This window comes from Agelaius phoeniceus, chromosome 12 (genome assembly GCF_051311805.1).
Source record: "Agelaius phoeniceus isolate bAgePho1 chromosome 12, bAgePho1.hap1, whole genome shotgun sequence".
NCBI classification, from domain to species: Eukaryota; Metazoa; Chordata; class Aves; order Passeriformes; family Icteridae; genus Agelaius; species Agelaius phoeniceus.
The window spans coordinates 6,283,835-6,303,691 of NC_135276.1; the positions used below are offsets into that span (position 1 = coordinate 6,283,835).

At 43.0% G+C, this 19,857-nt stretch overlaps 1 protein-coding gene across 1 annotated transcript in view; it reads left to right on the top strand.

Annotated features, from left to right (window-relative positions):
• Positions 1–16,117, top strand: part of VAT1L (vesicle amine transport 1 like) — a 57,012-nt gene extending 40,895 nt beyond the window's left edge. The window contains exons 8-9 of the mRNA XM_054640622.2: positions 11,357–11,440; positions 13,266–16,117. Coding sequence (XP_054496597.1) covers positions 11,357–11,440; positions 13,266–13,364 — 183 coding nt within the window. The 3' untranslated portion in view covers positions 13,365–16,117. The remainder of the gene's footprint in view (positions 1–11,356; positions 11,441–13,265) is intronic.
• Positions 16,118–19,857: the final 3,740 nt, after the last annotated feature.

Below are 19,857 nucleotides of genomic sequence, written 5' to 3' on the forward strand. Positions count from 1 at the left end.
AAATTGTTGGTGCTGGTAAGAGATGGAAAACCTCTGATAGACTGTAGAAATGAGTTTTGTGTGAAGATCCAGTTATTGGATAGTGGCTCTAGTGAATCACAGGACTGGAACAAGCCTGACAGACAAATCAGGTGGAACTAATACAAACCATCAGCATGGAGTGCTGGTAAAATAATAGGAGATATAAAAGGACATTGCTTGTGGAAAGTTTTCTGTAGTTTTGCATCTTCCTGAAAGAAAGAAAATCCTCTCTAGTGAAGTACAAACAATGAAATACCTCCTCTATATAAAATAAATTCTTTTGTTGTGAATAGACAGAAATTTGAGTAAACAGATGCTGATGAAAGCTTGGAAAGCAGCAAGAAAGTAATTACCTGTGGAGTTTTGGTTTTGTTGTATCCAGGAGGGGCTTGGAAGGGCTTTTGGTCTAAACATAAAACTAAAAAGAAATACCTTTTTTACACCATAGTAGCGAGGAATGGATAGTACAAATTATCTTATGCTTACAGACACAAGCCCAAAGGCCATGTGGAGATCTGCATCACAAGGAGCTCAGAACCTCAGGGTTTCATCCACACCACTGTGCAACTTCTGAGAGGACAAGAACTGCTGGTTTGAGAGAGATAATAAAAGAAGCAGCACGTGGAAGGGGCACTCTGAGTTCTGGGTCATCCCTTACATTATTTGACCCCAGTACTGGGAGTTGTAATAGCCTGAACCCTAAAGCAGGGGTGTGGTGGGAAGGGCCCCTGACCCCTGCTGGCACACAGCAACATTCCTGTGCTGCTCCAGGAAGGCTGGAGGACCCTTCCCTGTGTGGAGAGGGCTCTGCTGGATTCCCACAGGAGGGAACCAGGCAGGGCTGCTGCTGCTGCAAGGCTCTGCCCTTCCACAGCCCAGGCACTGTAATCCAGAAGCAATAGAGCTCCACAAAAAGCAGAGGGCTTAGGATCAGGTCTGCATGGTCTGGGGGTGGAGGAGGAGCAGCAGAGTTTAATGGCACTCATAACTACTGGAGCTGAGGGCAAGAGAGCAAATAAGATCATCTTGTGGGTTGGTGCCGTTTTTCTCCAGATGATTTTCATAGAGATCACAGGGCAACATTGCTGAGAGTTCAAAAACTCAAAAGCATGGAGCTTGATAGTCAATAACAGCATAAGATGTCTTTTTTTTTACCTGCATAGTGATGAATTTAATAAAGTTTATTTCCTGCCATAATTTGTTACAGCAGATTGTGATGGAGTACAGGAATACAGCAAACTGAGATCATGTATTAATCCAATTTAGGCAGCAGACTGCTGCACCCTGACAGAGTGCAGAGGGTCTCTTTTCCCTGTGGCTGCCAAAATTCGTTTTCAGCTAAAGGAATCTTCCTCACCATAAGAGCTGCTGCTGCAGACCAGCATCTGTGAACTCCCCAAGCCTCAGGGGTGTCTGGGGCATCCCTGTGTGCACACCTGGCTGCAATTCCCTGCAAGATGCATTAATGCCAGAAAGGTACCGTGCAGGGGACCAGTTCTGAGCTCCTCTACTTGTGGCTTTGATGTGCTCAAAACCATTTTCCTAGCATTGGGACCATGCTTCTGTGATTTCTACCATCGATTCCAAAGGTCCAGCCAGCCCTGGGGAGCCAGTGGCTCACAGGAATAGAGTAGGGGTTCTGGCTTTGCTGCTGCTCTAAAAGAAATACCAGTGGAGGACCCCAAAGCTGCATCCTGATTCACAGGATGTGTCTTCTCTCAAGCTCAAATATGTTCCAGGGATTTCATCATCAAATTTCTACCCCTGAAAGGAATTTTGGTAATCAATTGACTCTGAAAGGAATAAGGTAATCATTTCCTATAGTAATGCTGGAAAAATATTACTTTCTTCAAGCTTATCTTAATAGTAAGTGTTGCTGAGAAAAGATGTGCCAGTGTAAATCAAATTGAGTAAATCAAATCCATTCTGGCTCCATGCAGTTTCTGAGATAATGCACAGTCCCACAGAAATTCTATAGCACTTTGCTGCAAATAAAAGTTTGTTTTCAGCTATCAGTGCTGAATGCCCCTGAGCTGTCCTAACCTGCTGGAGTTCCCTGTGTTGATGGATCAAATTTCAGGCTCTTCTCCTCTTTTATCATGTAGAAAAGCTCCCACCAAACTGATAATCTAGGCACTGCTCTTTAGTACTTCTAAATATTTAATTTGTTGTTGATTCTGCCTTTTTTTCCTCCTTTATCCCTGTTGACTCTGTAAGTAAAGGCTGGCGAGATTTTGCTCAGTTATTCTGTAATTACAAGGCTTTAAATCTCTTTTTCTTTGAATTTTACTGAGACAAAACAAATACTCATTGACGTCAGCAGGAGCTCGCAGGAATAAGGAAGGAGTGCAAGCAGCACAGCTCTGCAGCTGTAGCTCTCCATGCAGAAGATGTATCACTTAATAGGTATCTTCAGCAGCCAAGGGAGGACTCTCAGTTTGCCTGTAGCATCAGTTTTTATTCCTTTGACATTTTTCTCATCTTGGGTCTGGTTTTAGTCTTGCTGCCATGGCAACATACAGAGAGGCTAAAAGGTACTCCAGAGAAAAGGTCTCTCCTCACTGACAGGCAGCAGGAGGGAATAGAGGCCATTGCTGCTGTTTGCAGCTGCAAACAGCACTGGAAGGATGAAAGGGAGACAGAAAGTATTTTCTGTTTGCACTTGTGCAGGCAAAACCTTTGGTGCAAAAGTTCAGTGTGACAGGGCATGAACAGAGGTGTTGGATAAAATCATTTCTGCTCTCAGATGGCTTTGAACAGGGCAGGACACGACATGATGTGACGTGACATGGAGACAGACTTCATGATGCAAGTTTTTCCTGTAGGAAAAACACTCCAATCAGCTCAAAATCTTTGCTAGTGATACTGAATTTTTACATTTTGATTGTATCCATGTTTTCTCCATGCCCATGTAGGCGTTTATGAAAATTGGGCCCCGCATACCCTGAGTTTGATGTGTCTTCCTACATATGCTCAGTGCTCAATTTCTGCATCTTAAGAGCTGGCTGCATTCACCACAGGCAGGAATAGAGCCTATTCAAAATCCTGTAAATATTATGCTGCTTTTCCATCTGCCATGCAAGCTGCTGCATACCCTCAGCCTCCAGGAGAACAGAGTCTGGGGGGTCTCTTCAGAATTAATGGAGTAGGTGAGACAGGAGAATCCAGGCTGGCTGCAGATGTGGGATTGCCAGCCTCCCATGTACCCAGCTCCCACACAAACAGGTAATTGAAGGATTTTGTCACGGCAGATAAAGCAATTTAACACTAGAAGCACTTTTCTGCTGCCTATTCTTCTACACAGTGCAAGGGAAATATTCCTATCAGGAATGCAGATCATTCCCTGGGAAGTGTGCTGTGCTGAATACAGGTTACTCCATTGCTCTCAAGGGAAATAATCCTTCACAGCAAAGGATGGCTTTGTCCAAATAACTGTGTCTGGTAGGATAACTGTCACTAATCACACAGGAAAACAGGTTTTTACAAAAGCTTGTACAGAAGGCAGCCTGAGAAAGGGAAGTATTGCAAACTCACTTAAAAAAAATAAAAACAAAAAGGCTTTGAAAAAAACCAGCATGTTTCCCACTGAAATATTACCCCACAACATCATATTGTATAAACATGAGAGAGACATTTCAAGATTATCAAGGAGAAAACAACAGAACTAAACTTTGACAGATGCCTCTTTTGGGAGGAGAAGGGAGTTGTGAGCAGAGGAGGCAGTGACTGCTGGCCACGTGTGTGTCTGGCTGCCCAGGGAGCTGAGGTGTTGTATTGCATTAATCACACACCATGGCTGTCCCTTCCCTGGGCCCAAGGCACCCCAGCAGGGCTGGGTGGCTGCAAAGGGACATTTCCATTTCCATTTCCATTTCCATTTCCATTTCCCTCTGCTCAGTGCTTCCCCTGCCCTGGCAGCCTGGCAGGGTCTGCAGGGAGTGGAACACCACAGGTTCCCTCAGAGCTGCCAGCAGGTGCAGGAGCCGCTGCCCTTGGTTCCTCCAGTGTCTTCCCTTCCACAGACCAGACAGACAAAATCCACAAGTCAGATGATGTGGTTTTTCTTTGCAGCGACTGCAGTGTTAGTTTTAAAAGCATATATACCAGAAACATGAAAGAAAACTCTTCTCCTGGTCTGAGAAGTGCATCTGCAATTAAAATGCAGCTCACAATCCATATTAAAGACAGCATAGCTTTGTAATAGAACACAGCAGTGAGCCTGATAAAAATTATTTTGCTCTATAGCACTAATGAAAGCTATAGTATTAAAGCTTGGCTTATGTGGGATCTCAGCTAGAATCAACTGCAGTATGCATCTTTTTTTCTTCATTACTGTCTAGAAATAATGCTTAAATAATTATTCTTGATATTATGGTTTGTAATTCTAATGGTGGTAGCTCTGGGCTCATTGCAATAGTGCCAGTTATGAGCAGCAACAGAACAGAGTCAGCCCTGGAATGAAAAATGGGCATGTTTTTAATTCAGATTATTTTTTCATAAATGTGAAGGAGATTTGGATCATTACCTGTGACACTTGGGTTGCCAAAGTAACCTTGCCTAGCCAGCTGATGTTTGCACAGCTCATGGCACTGTCACCATGGAGACCTGTCCATGTGATTTTGCAGGCATGATGCAGTTGCAGGCGTCTCAGAGAGGAATTAATTGTTGTTGAGCAGAGCTCGTGCAGACAGCTCTGCCCTGGCAGACAGAGCCTGCACTCAAACATCAGCTAAATTCTTCATTTAGCTGCACAGAGAGGAGCAGGGCAGGGCTAGCAGGAGGGAGCTCTCTGGGCTGTTGTAAGGCAAACACTGAGTTCTCCTGATGGAAAGTTCATGCTCAGATTGGGAGAAGTGGTCAGAGAGTGCTGATCTGTGTAAAAGCCATGCTTGAATGATAATATTCATTTACAGTACATTTGTTTGAGTGATTGAAGGCTATGGAACACTCCAGGTATTCCTTTTTCTCCTCCCAGTACCTGCTCTCCCTCATTCATGTGCAACCTGGTGATGTCAGGGAAATTACACCAGTAAAGCAGGGGCTGAAATCTGTCTGTATATACAGGATATTCAAAATTCTCCTCCAAAAGTAGATGTCATGCTGTGCTTTCCATTCTGACCTCTGATGAACCTCACAATGGGACTGTGAAGTGGATTTTGGATCTGTTTTGCACAATTCCAAACCAAAGACCACACAAACATTTTGATAAGAGATATGGTTCTGTTTCTGATGGTTAAGCAGGCTAAAGGGTGCTCCCTCCTTCCTCCCATATTCTTTGGAGAACAGAAGTCAGCCAGGCTGAAGATAAAGTCATTTTGCTGGGGTGAAATGCTTTGTTCCACCTCTTTTAGTTAATTATGAATGTGCTGGATGACGACAGCAGGTCAGAAGGTGCTGTTGCTATTTCTGGGTGCTGCAGCTGTGATGAGCAGGCTGCAGCAGGAGCAGGTGGGGGTTCTGTGACATGGCATACACCCCTCAAGGAGACACAGTCCAGGCTTCAGAAACTGCCCAAGAGCCAGGATTGGATGGGTGAACCAGCAGGAGAGTGGTGTCACTGTGTTTGGGGCATGCAGTGACATTGACATTGGGGGAACTGCTGTAAAGAATCCTTGGAGCACCAGCTTTGGAGATGTCTGTGTTGGACACTCTCTTATGTGAAAAAACCACCAAAAAATGGATGTTTAAAAATAATACTGGGCAGAAGTGTTCACAGGAGGGGGTGTGGGCAGAAGGGACTTGGGTTGGTGGCCGGATGCAGGGAGTGAATGTTGCTCCTTTTGTTTTTGCTTTTGGTCTGAAGAATCAGCTGAAGGATTAAAGGGGAGGGTGTAGCTGGAAAAGCAGGGCTTTAGGCTGATGTGTGCAGCACAGCTTAAAATTTATGAGGGGATTATTTCATGGCTAGAAGGGAACAGTCATGACATGCTTGGAAGGCTCGGACATTTTCAGTGTGTAAGCAGAGGATGAAAGGTGATTCTTTGAGATGATGTATAAAAATAAACAGAAATCTTGAACCTAAAGGTGTGGAACTAATGAGAGGGAAAATTGCAATTGTAGATCATAAGCTGAACTGATGCTCTGCTTCACTGTGCCCATCTGGTACTGAGGGATGTTTCCTTTGGGTGCTGATAACCTTTTTGACAGCTCGTGATGATACAGTGTTGGAATGACTGGGGAGTTTTACAGATTACACTGAGATAATTGAATTAATATCACTCCTGATGTGGATTAAATTTGTAATCTTAGCATAAGATTCTTTAGCCTTTCATACCATGGCCTGATTTATCAAAAGGGGAGTGAAGGATTCCTTTATTGTGAGTAGAAATCCTTTCAAATACCTCAGGGAATAACACTGTCATCAGAGGGCCTAAGAAAAGAAAGGGCAAAGCCCTCTGCCAATAAACCTGCCTCAGCTGACAGTGAGGGGGTAAAGAAGTTGTCTGCAAAAATGGAACTGTAATCTGTAGATGGGAGTTTGTGCAACAGACTGCATCCAACCTCATGCAGCTAAAGAAAATCCACTCTTCTCCTGCACCAGTGTCTTTCAAGGGCTTTTCTTTTTCCTGAAGTAAATGTAGAACTTCACTAAAAAGAAAAAAAAGATCAATAAAATTAATCACATTACTGAGCTAAACAGCTTCATGTAGGATGATGAAAACATTGTGTTGTGACATTCCACTAGGAAGCTTTTCCATGGCATGTTGCCTTCATTGTTTCTCCCTCCCAAACTCCACATGACTGACGTGGGCCTGAAGCCCCCAGTGTGTTATGCTGGCAGAGCCAGTGGTTTCATGATCCAGCTCCCAGGCTCTTTCATTTTACTCCTGAGACTGGTTCCTTGTAGGAGCCAAATGCAGAAATGGATCATTATGTTTAAAATAACATCCGAAGGCTTGAAAATAGCATCCATTTCTTAGGTAGGCTGCATTTCTCTTTCACACTGAGAAATGGTGCAGCAGATAATTAGTAATACATTTCCCACTTAAATTTCCCTGTATTTATAAAGCAGTAGACTGCTCTTGCTATGTTCTAACAGCAAAATGAAGTTCCAGAGCCAACTGAATGTCAGCAAGAATTTATGAATACGTCAGTAGAGATTACTGTTGGCTCTTGATTTTGAATGCAAGCAGACAACAAATTAGTTTGGTAGTAAAATGGGTAAGTAAGTGGGGGCCTGACTGTAGCAGTACAAAGTTGGAGCATAATTGTTTGTTTCAGGCATCTATTATTCATAGAGGATCAGACTTGCACCCAGGAAAGTGTCTCTATTCAGGAACTTTCCAAAGGAAAAGGAACCAGGACAGCAGAGGTGGAGACCTGAAATGAAAGACTGAAATGAAAGATGAAAAGCCAGACATGAAATCTGTCCCAGTTATTGATTCCACCTGGAAAACTAAAAACAAACAAGAGAAATCCAAGGAGAACATAGAGAAAAAAGAATTAAGGCAGGGGTACAGTATGTATTTCAGGGAAAAAAAGGAGTCTTTTAGTTGATTTTCAGTGGACTGGTTTTACACCCTGACATCAAAAGCTGTGGAAAAGCAGAGTAATCAGAAGCTGGCTGTAAATATGCAAATACAATGCCAGCATGTTATGTTAGTTGTTCTGTTTGGAATACACCTTGCTTTTCATTGTTTTAGCATTGCAGGTACTGTTTGATAAAAATTGTGTAGTGCCTGCTATTTTTAATTTCAATAGGAAAATCCTTTTTGTCTGGTCAGAGTGGTTACACGTAATAACATGCTTAATTTGAAGCTTTTGTAACCTATATTTCTCAAAGTTAAATGTATTGCAAATTAGTCAGGAGCACTGACAGAGACTTCATTAAACTTCTCTAAGTCATTTGTGGGTATATTGTGATTCCTGAAAGCTGGTAGTGCTTCACTATCTGCTATTATTACTACTTTACTATGTAGAAGGAAGAAATTGACATAATTATTATTCTCTTTTTTCTATGCAAGCATGTATTTTACTTTGAAGGAAAATCGCTGTCAGCTCACTAAAGACAGAGTAACTGCAATAATATCATACCATGCTCCCAGTGCATACACAGGTGCTGTGTTCAGTAGTGGGGGATAGTTTATGACTGTTACTGTACAGGATTCACTTCTGCTGTCAATGAAATAAACACTTTGCAAATCATTAACTGAAGAGAAATTGAAATATGGGTTTTCTTGAGAGATACATCAATATATGTATCAATATATATCAATCCAGTGTATCACTGCCAGGACCAGTGGTCCACTAATGTGTAATAGTTCTGGTTCCATTGCAGAGCTTTGATAGAAATTGTGTCAGTCTGGGGGCTCTCGAGGCTAAAATCTGTATTTTGGCACTAGGTCAGACACAGACCCTCTCAGGGCTGAGCCATACTGAAAGCAAGCACAGGACAATGGAGTTTTGTCCTTTATTCCAGTGGAAACTCCTCATATCACTAAACACCCCTTTGCACTGTTTCCAATCCAAGAGCCCTCTGAGGCTGATACTGCACAAGAATAATTTCAATTAATTCATCCACATAAACAGAAGTAAAATCCATTTACTTGGCTTTGAGCTGACAAATGCAAACAATATAGCAACCAATGTGGAATAATTGGTGAAAAGAGATTCAGGGATTCTTCTTACAGAATGCTGTAAGAAGAGGGAAACCCTTGTGATTCTTTCTGCTGGAAGGGATGTTTATTTTGAATCAAACATCAACCACTTCAGGGAACCTCCAGAAAATTCCAGAATTTCTACATGCCTCCCTGTACAGCCAATGAAGCCTGGGTCTGGTTTTAACCAAGTGCAGAAGGATGCACTGTCTTCATTAGGAATATGCAAACACTGGGGAACAAACTCACAGAAGCTCCTCCCTCTGTGAAAGGCACAGAAAAAACCTAAAAGTTTCCCTATAGTCTGTGCAGAACAATTTAACCATACTTGCACAGCAAAGAAGGTTTTTAATCCTTTCTCTCCCCTGTAGGAGAAGAGGGAATGGTTTTAATAGGCACCTTGGGAAACAAGTAGTTGCAGTCTTGGTTGAACAAGTGGACTGTTAGCAGCCATAAACATAAAATTGCTCATTTCTAAAATAGCTCTTGGTCTCTGAACTCAGACATTGAGTGCTGAGTGGCATTGCACTAGGACAGAGTTGGACTGCCTGGGTAGGTGAGTTGCAAATAGCACTAAAAGGCACAGATGTTGTATCAGCTTTTCAAATTCTTCTCAATGTTTTTATATATTTTAATAGCTCCATCTGGATTCCATAGCCACTATTATTGTTACAAGTTTTATTGTTCCCTCTGCCTCTGCCTGCTGTTTGCATTTGCAAGTTACTTACAAGTGTCTTGGAAACAACTCCTGAACCTTTCTCCAGGGGCTTAAATTTGATATTGTGAAAAAAGCAGGGAAAGCACATTTTCTCAAATTTGCCTTGCTAAATACGATGTGGTACAAATTAAAATAAATGTTGCATGCCCTGCTTTCCACATGATGTTCTGGTTATAAATTTCAGTGGACAGGCAAGTGTATTTGCTGATTTCTCCAATTCTGTTATTTATTCTGTGCTGTAACCTCCTAAAAGCTTGATTTGGGTAATAACAGACATAAAAATTATACAGCTGCTGCTTCTCCAGCATCATGGTCGGATAAAGGAATATTATCCACAGTGCAGAGCTAGTCTGACAGGATAGTTGAGTGATGTTTATGCTCCAAGGTAGCTTCATAAAAGGTATTGTGATTTTGTGGACTAGCCTTGAGGTCAGCCTGCTATCCAGTGGGATTCATAAGATTGTGTTTTCTGAGGTGAATTCACAATAATGCCCTAAATTAGAAAGCCATTGCTTTTGCAGTGCAATTTTTCTTTTGTTCTAATAGAATTTTTCTTAAGTCTGGTATTTAATAATTGAGGGAACACCTCTAAAATTCAAGGAGCAATTCTGAGTTCACTGCAGTCAGCTTCCCAAGTAAGGCTGACAGATGGGAAAGACATTTTGTGCTGTGCCCAGCATCCATTCAATTTAATTGGAAGTTGAATGCTGTATAATCTTCAAAAATCACATACCTCCTTCTGTATTAGACATTCAGGGAATATTCTGGGGGCCTGGACCCCAATTCAGGCTTTTAAATGTACTGTGGGACCCATCAGGTCCCAGCTCAGCATTTTCTGTCAAACATAAATGCCATTATTCTTAAAATATTCAATAGAACTATGTCACAGGTGCTAAATCCTATTAACATAAAATTCATTTTTGTCTCAACTGACCCTGTTATTCTGGCAAAGAGCAGCATGAGGAGGATATGGGACGGCCTTTATGGGCACATTTTCAGTTCCTGAAGTTTCCCATGGTGAAAGTGAGGAAACTCTTGACACCTTCCAGTTTTTAGTGATTTATAGAACCATAGATTGGAAGAGACCTTAAAGCTCATCTCATTCCAGCCCTGCCATGGCTGGGACACCTTCCACTGTCCCAGGCTGCTCCAGCCCCATTTAGCCTGGCCTTGGGCACTGCCAGGGATGCAGGGGCAGCCCCAGCTGCTCTGGGCACCCTGTGCCAGGGCCTCAGAAGTGCTCTGTGTGCTGCTCATTAAACATTCAGTGCAACACACTCACACACAAATTCAATTTATCAACAATGAGCTCTCCTGAGTTGGGAAAGTTCATACATCAAAACAAGCTTCTCTCCAGTGCACTTGTAAGAAGAGGTTCTTGTGCCTTTCTCACATGCACTAATTGCAGCCAGCTGTTAAACAGATGGGTTTGGTGATATGGTAGGACACCAGTTATTTAACATTTTTATTTAAAACATAAGGAAAAAAGTGACAAAAAAAAAAAGAAAAGAAATGTTTTCCTAGGCAACAAGACCCACAGTATTGCATTAATCCCAGCCATAGCCTGGGCATGGCATTTCCTCTGTGGTAACCCATAAGAAATTGAAAAATATCATAGTTCAATTAGAAAAATGTTTTATACTTTCAGTGAAAGTAGGATGTCTTGATAAATATTCTGCAAAGATGGAGTGCAATGAGCACCCCTTTAGAATTACCTCCCTGAGCCTGTGTTTCTCCCTGCACCTCAGCTATCCATCACTTTGGTTCTGCATTAACCTTATGGATGTGGTTTGCTATTCAGAGGCTGTCCTCAGGACTCACATCCCATTTTGGCAGACACAATGCAAAAGCCAGGCCTTACAAAGTCACTAAAAAATGTTTAACTCTTGGTCTTTTCTCAAGCAGCTCTTTGGGTGACCTTGCACAGAGCATGGCAAATGTTTCACAGGTTTTGGAAGGGAGGGACTCAGGGTTCTCTCATGGTGTGACTGAAAATTATCAATAGTGATCTTTCTTTCAGGTGAAGGAGGCCATGCAGAGAATCCATGACCGGGGAAATATAGGGAAACTCATTCTGGATGTGGAGAAAGCACCCACTCCCCTGGTGAGTGCACAGCACAGACATGATGTACACATGCTGGACACATGTCCCACATGTCCCTTTTTGACACTGATTTCTTCTAAATCTGTAGCACCCAAATACCACCAATAACCATAAATTCTGTATTTAACCCAAGTGAAATGTACTTGCTGAAGTGCCAGCAGTTACTTCTCTCTACTGAATCACTCTCTGCTTCTCCAAAAATGAGCCAGCAAGTGTTGGACTGGGGTAAAACTGCCAAATCTCTTTCTGCCCTTGTGAGGAAAACAAACAGACACTTCTCCAACTAAACAATTCCTGTATTAATAGGTGGATTGAACAGGAAAAAACCCAGTCAATATTGCTGCAGTGGGCAAACATAAAAGTGCTTTCTGATTCCCACAGTAAAGTTAGAGTATACTTTTGGTAGGAATTTTAGTTTACCGGTTAGTGTAATATATGAAGTATAACACATAAATATGTCCAGAAATATCCTGAGGGAAGATAGTCATGATGGAGCTCTGGTCCACTAGATTTGGAGCTCTTAGGATGGTCCAGAAACCTTTCAGAGAGCAGTAGTAAATGAGAGCCAGGCTCTCCTGAGCATTCACTGATTCACTGGTGTAGGAAAGAGCAGTAAAGAAGGTAATGCAAACCTGACTTTAAATCAATACTGATGTGTGAAGTTTGCTTTCAGATCTGAGAAACCTTCTGTTTCAAAAGGAAAGAACCTAGACCTAGAGTTAAGCTCTTACTCACTCTGAAACTGCCCCCCAGTCTCATACAAACACTCTGCAAGGGAAAGGAAGGCATTGAGGACCTTACTTTGTGGAACAATACACTTTCATCAAAGGGTGTTAACTCAAAAATATGGGTAACTTCAGAGCAATGGCTTTTCTGCATTGAAATCAGGCTGTGTTTGAGATTTTTATTTCCACCAGAGGCTAATAATCAATCAGGGAAGGAACATCATTGCATTTCTCTTCAAAAATTAAATGGGTCCCTTGCTTATTTGGTTTTGAAGCAGTTATGAGCTAATACAAGAATCTTCTTGTGTCCTAAGAGAGGTGCCATGGGTGTATAATAGAATCCAGTCACACCAATGTGTGCTGTTAAACTACCCCCATGCAGTCAGCCAGACTCTTGTACTCCACAGACCTGTTACACTGACAGGGTGAAGTGCTGGAGGGTCCTGCACCTTTACATAGTTCGTAATAAATATTTCCAGGTGAAAAAACCACTGTGTACTCCTTAAATGCTGCTCTGAGCTACAGATTCCTGCAATTGTGTACTGCCTGTGCAGGCATCTTCAGTAAAATATGAAAATGCAGTTTCTTCCCACTCCTGTATGATCTGGGATCTTCACTCTGTCGTGGGTGTATCCTGGCAGCATCTATATTTGTAAAGTTTCATTGGGTTTTTAACATATAAAAGAAAGGAAATTGGCCCCTGAGCTTTCACACTGTGCCTCAGGTGGGGCCATCCATTAGAGCAGGTGCAGGAGTTGTAGCCCAGAGGTGCCACGTTCTGTAAACTTCCTACACGGCTGTGTTTCCTATCCAAGGCCCTTACTATCAGTTTACTACAAGTGCACAGAGCAGAGTCCCCGTGTGCAGCTGTCCTCCAGAAGCCTTCTGTTAGGAAATAGAGCTGTGAGCTGTGGGGGAGCAGCTTGCAGGTTTGGCTGGAAGTGGTGCCGGGGCTGTGCACAGACAGAACGTTCACTCTGCTGTGGCAGCCCTGTCTCCTTGAGCTTCCCAAGTGGCTTTATGCAGTGAATCCAGCTGAAATGAGGAGGAGCCAAGGGCTGAGGAAGGTGCTGTGATGTCCTTGATGTTTCGTGGTGCAGATGGCCAACGACAGCACGGAGACGAGCGAGGCTGGCGAGGAGGAGGAGGACCACGAGGGCGACAACGAGAACAAGGAGCGCATGCCCTTCATCCAGTAGCAGCCAGAGCTGGGCAGCAGCAAGAGCCGACAGGAGAAGGGAGCAAGACTGGGAAATCTCTTCTGTGCATCAGTGAACAAATGCTGTAGTACAGTGTGTGTTGTATTTGTTTGCAGTCAGCTGAGCTATGAGCTGTTGATCATTGTTGTTTTGAACTCAAGTGCCATTCTCATCCAGTGCAGTATTACCACGTTTCTGTGTAATGCCCAGTTTCCCTGTAGGAGTCCCATGGATTTTTCTGTTCTTGTTTGAAAGCCTTATTAACTTACTGTGTAATTTTAGATGGGCATCTTTCTCATGCAAATTCCAACATCTTGCATAAAATTATTTGGGAGGTTTGGGCTTTTTTTGCAAGTTGGAAACAGTAAAAAAAAAAATAAATCCCTACTTGCTGTCTGAAAGATTCTAGTAACTGGAGGGATAATTTTCTATTTCTGGATTTTCAGTGTTAAAATGGTTTTCCTTTAATGAACCACAAATAAAAGTTGCAACAAAGATTGCTTTTTATTTTCCTCAGTCATACTTCATCATTTCACAAGCAATCCTATATTAATTTTCAAAAGTACCTCATCTAGAATCATGGAATCTGAAATTGTGCAAGAAATCATTAATTGAGAGGCTTTGATCAACATCTTCTGGTAAGGACATACTGACTCATATGTCAAATTCAAACCAATTTTAAATTTCATTTTTAAATTGCATTGGTAAGGATCACTTATCAGGATGTGGAAAGAAATTCGGTGATGGAGTTTATTGCTCTGAAATTGCTAATGTGTGGTCAGCTGTCAGGCTGGAGCTGAACTCCTGCAGAAGTTAACCCTGTAAAAAATGAGGTTTAGGCCTTAATCCCACCACCAATCATGTACAGGGATAACTTCTATCTAGGTGAATTGTTCTATCAAAAGCTCTGCTCCTTATGTACAGTTACATTTATAATTATTTACAGGATCAAGTATTCAAAGACCAGCTAGTCTTATCTACCTCCCACTAGTGGAAACTATATCTAAACATGAAAAAAATAAATATTTTTTCCACGTCCTTCCCCTATCCAAACAGCAGCTACTCAGGTCCTCAACTATCTTGTTAAAACAGTTATTTTAAAATTACTGTGATCACATACAGTAGAAATGCTGAAGGACTGGCAGAGACCTTGCATAATGCCTACAGCTTCAAATTAATATTTATTTTTTCAAAAGAAGGTGTTTACCCAGACATGATTAGCTGTTCACCCAAATCTACAAGTAGCATGTTACGATAGAAGTTAAAAATTAATACAGAAAAATGAAAAGTGGGGGCTTCTCAGGGTTTTCTCAGTGTGGGAGGACTTCTGGGTCTGGATGACTTTTATGTGTGGTTTTAGAAGATTCTGGTTAGGTTTTTTCTGTTTGTTTGGTTTTGCTGCCTGAGTATTAATGTCCATCTCTTTACACTGTGCTCATGAAGTCGCTGTCAGATAATTGTGCAGATGGTTCATTCTGAAGGAGTTCCCCTTGGGTCAAACAAATTCAAAAATAACAGCAAGAAATAACTGTGGGGAAAAATGCCAAAAAGCTGTTGAACTATTGATCCAACCAGAACTTCATTTTTCTCTTCACTTCATTATAGTTGAGTTTATTTTCAAGCTGGACTTTCCTATACTTCCAGTGCCATTTTGGGCCCAAACAGGGACTTTATCCACAGAAGAAAATATGTATTCAGCGAGAGTTTTCCATTTATTGGGCTTGCCAGTTGGACTTTTAAGAAGGGCCATTAGGTTTTCATGACTCATCAGCTGACAGCAGTAGGAAACATGCCCAATTTTGTTTTGCAGCTAGTGTAATGATGTTGTCCTGCAACAGACCTTAACATAACTAGGAATTTTGATTTGATGCCAAAGTGAGCAATATTGCTGGTGACCTTCGAGCTGGCAGTAAGTGGCATTCTCAAGGCCTTAAATTAGTAGGGCAAGCAGAATAGCAAACCCATTCTTCTGTTCTAAACCACAGTCTGGTGGGCTCTGCTTCGAAATTACCCTGCAAGACAAATATGGGTGATCTTGGTCATGGCCACAGACACCACAGGGACAACAATCACATAATTTTTGGCTAGTTCTTTCTGGTTTTGTTAGCAAGGCAAAAAATACTCTTCATGCTAATTCACACCAATTTTAGGGCCATTTTCTGGTCAGCAGAATATCAGGTAATTGCAGTGAGTACAAAGGAGTGCTGCTGGAAGTACCTGAGTGCAACGCAGCTGAGGGTGACCATCAGCAAGCTAAACTCTGCTCTGTGCTTTACTGCTATCAATAGAGCATGCAGGGAGGTTCTGCTGATATGAATGGAAGTTTTCCAGGCATCCATTCTGGAAGCAGGGTGTGTGCTAGCAGAATTTGGCCCACAAGCCCTAAGTACCTTTCAGGAGACCACAAGCAGTAGTGTCACACTGGCAGGGGTGGAGCCTGTGCTGGTCAAACTGGTGAAGCCAAAAGGCTTTTACTGACCAAGTCTTACTGTAGCAGCAATGAAGGGTTGTGATTACTACTGACAGTGTTGTTTAAACAACTCTGAGACAATTGGATAGTTTCTTCAAGTGAAACAAATTATTTCTCAATTTGCCTTAAAGGAACTGTGAAAGCTTCTTTAACTTAAGCCTGATTGAAGTGAACTGAAACACTGTTTAATTGTATTTGTTGCTTTAGAGCTTTTGTTATATTGTGCCTACAAAGCAAATTATGTTTACACAAAAATATAAATAAAATGTTGAGCATAGCATTATCCTTGGTCTCTATGTTTTATTCTAGTATTATTGTCACTTTAGGGAACTGCTGACTTGGAACTGCTTAAGAGGAAAATGTGAGGGGGTCATATTTTCCATTTTGGTCACTGTGGGATATACAAATAATTTTGACTATTACAGAGTAAATCGAGGTTATTAAAACTGCTGTGTGCTGCTTTACAGACCATTAACATTGTAGATCTAAAATTTTGAATGTCACAGTCTAAGAAATTCAAAACATTATATGGACACCTTTTACTAAGTGTTTAGGGAAGTGTATTTTAAAACAAAGAGAAACGAAGACTCAGACTGCCACAAAGGTTACCCTCAGAGAGATAGCTCCTTTCAGAAATTAGAACTCCCTAATGGAATAATCTTAAAATAGAATCCAAAAGCCATCATCACCAGATGAGCTTATAGAAAGCAGGAGGACATGACTGAGTTTTGAATCCCACTCTCCTGGGCCTTGGTTTCAACCCAGGGCTCCATGTCTTTGGAAGAACTGGTGATGGTTACCAAGCCCTACAGTCATCTCCAGCCTGCACTGGAGTCCATGGCTTTAAAGGTCTCCCTACACGAGGCAAAGAAGTGAATGAACTTCAGTTTAATATCTAAACAAAGAGGGAGTGTGGGCTTTGGTTCATTTTAGTCCTGCAGGACACATTCCAAAGCCTGTGATGTCCCTGGAAAATCTCACTTCAGTAGTTACCAAATCTGCTCTATAATCTCAAAGCTCTTAGGAACAGTCCTGAGTGTGAAGAGTAAATTTCTGCCCTCTGTTTTTAAGCTTTAATAAGCCAGTAATGATCAGTGCATCCATAATGATGGGGTCAGGATGAGGCTGAAAGCAAACAGCCATAGCCTTTTGCAAATTCTCTGTGATTACCACCAAAGCTCTGCCTTTGCCACCTTTCCCTCTGGGCCATCTGCAGTGCCCTGTCACATACTCTACCACAAAGCAGGCAAGTTGCCTTTGTGCAGCATCTGCATGAATGCAAAAATACACCTCACCCTCCATTTGGTGCTTCCCCTCTCATTTTCTGGGAGCTCAGTGTTCCTCCTGATTGGGTTTGTCAGGACAGATTCTCCCAGTTTGTCACAACTGCCAGCACAGCCCCCAGCTCGGGGAGAACCGTGCAGGGCTCTGTCCCCTGGCAGCACTGGGGTCCCTTGCTGTGAGCCAGGGCTCTGTTCCCCTGCAGGAAGAGCCAGAGCAGAGCACACACTCTGACAGCTGTGTGGAGCAGAGCACCTTTCTCCCAGGGAATTTGTGACAGCCAGGCCAATGTGCCAGTGTTCTCCTGCCAGAGAGCAGCTCTGAGCACGAGCAGCAGCGCTGCTCTCTCTGCTCAGGGCTGGCTGATGGTGCCCAGCTGGCCCTGCCCAAGCTCTGCTCCTGGGATTGCCTGGCATGGCTCTGCCAGCCCCCACCAGCACCCTGCAGGACCTGCAAGGCACTGGGGGAACAGTGCAGGTGAGGAGGAGTTGAGAGGATGAGTGTGGGGAAAAAATGAACTGTGTGCTCTGCCCAAGAGTAACAAGGGAGGAGGATTTGAAGCATGTTTTCTGTTGATTCATGTGTGTGCTTGGAGGGGTCCCAGCCTTTCTCTGAAGGGGTTCCACAGTCCCTGCAATACTCAATCATCATGGTTGCTCTCTGGTTGCACTGCAGGAAATTATTTTTTTACCTTCTGAAGGATATGGGTCACATCCACTTCCATGCCCCATGAGAGAGAGTGAGTGACACAGAAACTCCAGGTGGACATCATACACATGGATTAATCCTTCTCATGGAGAAACCTTTCTTCTCATTTATGGGAACTGCAGGCATTTTGGGCAGGATGAGGGGAAATAGGAAAGGAACAAGTACTGACAGCCCTTATAGTGATTGTCCTGTCTCTTAAAAACTCCTACACTTGCCATCATGTAAGATCAGCTTTCATTTAGGAAGGAACAGCCTGCACAGTTGGTAAAAGCTTTAAAACTGTCTCAAATGAAGCACAATCTAAAAAATCAAAGGAAGATTCTTTCAGCTTCTGAAGCCTCATGATGATTAATGCTTGATACAGATACCACCATTCAAACTGGGCACTCAGGGATTAAATGGGGTTCAATTAAGAGATGCCACTGGCACTTGTTAGTTTAGGACCAGCAGCTCCCAGATACTGAAAAGGGGATGGGGTCTGTGACTGAGGGAGGGCTGCAGGGGTGGGGACTTTCTTCTTTTCCTTCAGAGATTAGGAGGGCTTTGATCTGTCTGGAAGAGTTTTTCCCCCTTGCACAGTTGAGATGTTACAATTAGCCCAAAAGAAGCAGGAAAAGTTCTGAAGGAAAGCCTGTTTTACTGTGAGTGCTGAGGGGTTGGGGAGTAGCTGTTGAGCATTTCTCTGGGGCAGGTTTGCTCTTAGAACCACAGGGGTGAAGCACCTGGGCCTCCCATGCCCAGAGCTCCTGCAATGTGCCCCTCCTGGCCAGCCCAGGTGCTCTGCCAGTCCTGCTCCATCAGCCTGCAGCTCCCTGCTGGAAGCACCTCTGCTGTGCCTCTGCCAGAGCTGGAGATGTGCCATGTCCTGCCAGCCACTGCCAAACATCATCTCCCTGAGAAGCTGCAGTGCAAACCCTGTTGTGCCTGTCTGCTGGGCAATCTGTGGAAATGTGTTTCCATGAGAGCTGGGGCTCTGTGTGTCATGCAGCAGGACATGATGCAGCATCTTCCTGGCCTGGAAGAGCACAGGGAGATGGCAGAGATGCTGGATGCAGCATCTGGGGTAAGGATTTCTCTCCTTGGCTGGCCAGGTGATGAGCTAATAACCAAACATTTGTAAAGGCTGCTGTGCCAGGTTTGCTGAGCAGTGACTGCAGTGTCTTCTATTGTGACAGGCATTCTGTGGCCTGGAGCCTCTTAGATCAGTGATGTTTTCCAGAGGCTTCTAGGAGAAAACATTTCTTTTGTTGCTAATGCAGAAGAGAGATGATGATGATAAGTGAAGTGCTTTTCTAAGTCAGTTTGATTTGGCAGATTATTTTTCTGTTTCCCAGCTGCTGTGTTTTTTTCCTCCTAGTGTCTGCATTTCGTATTAGACATATTTTCCCACAGTAAAAAAAAAAAATGAAGTCTCCTGCAACTCACCATGTATCTCTTTGCCTGTACAAAACCATCCCTTTGAATTTCTGAACCATTTCTGCTGTAGAAAGGAAAAATAAACTTGTTTGTCCAATGCCATAATACTGCCAGTTGGTTTAAGGACTTATGGTTCTTTGGCATTTTATTCTGCATTTACCAAAGGAGCCCTAATTAACAGCAGCTGTGCTGGAAGCTTTGCCTGCAAGGCTCACAGCTGTGTCTCAAATCATACCTGCCCCAAAGCAATGGAGGTGCACAGAATCATGTTCTGAATGCCCTCTGCTAGGGCCCAGCCAGGAATGCTCCATAAAAATATAGGGCTTTGAGAGACAATTATCTAAATTTTCCTTGCTTTCCCATCAGATAACTCAGAGCACTGAATGTGGCCATTAAAAGAATTTTCTGCCCATTTCTGGATCATTCTCTCCATGCTCATCAGGATGCCTCTGGTGAGGGCATCCCAGGAAAAGGGTGACCCCCAAACCCAGCAAGTGCCTGGATTCAGAGGAGGCTGCAGCTCCAACCCTCCTGGCTGATCCTCCCTGCTGAGTAGAGCTGAGTTTGCTCCATCTGAGGATCAGCTGGGAAATGGTATTGCAGAGGGGGCTGCAAAAC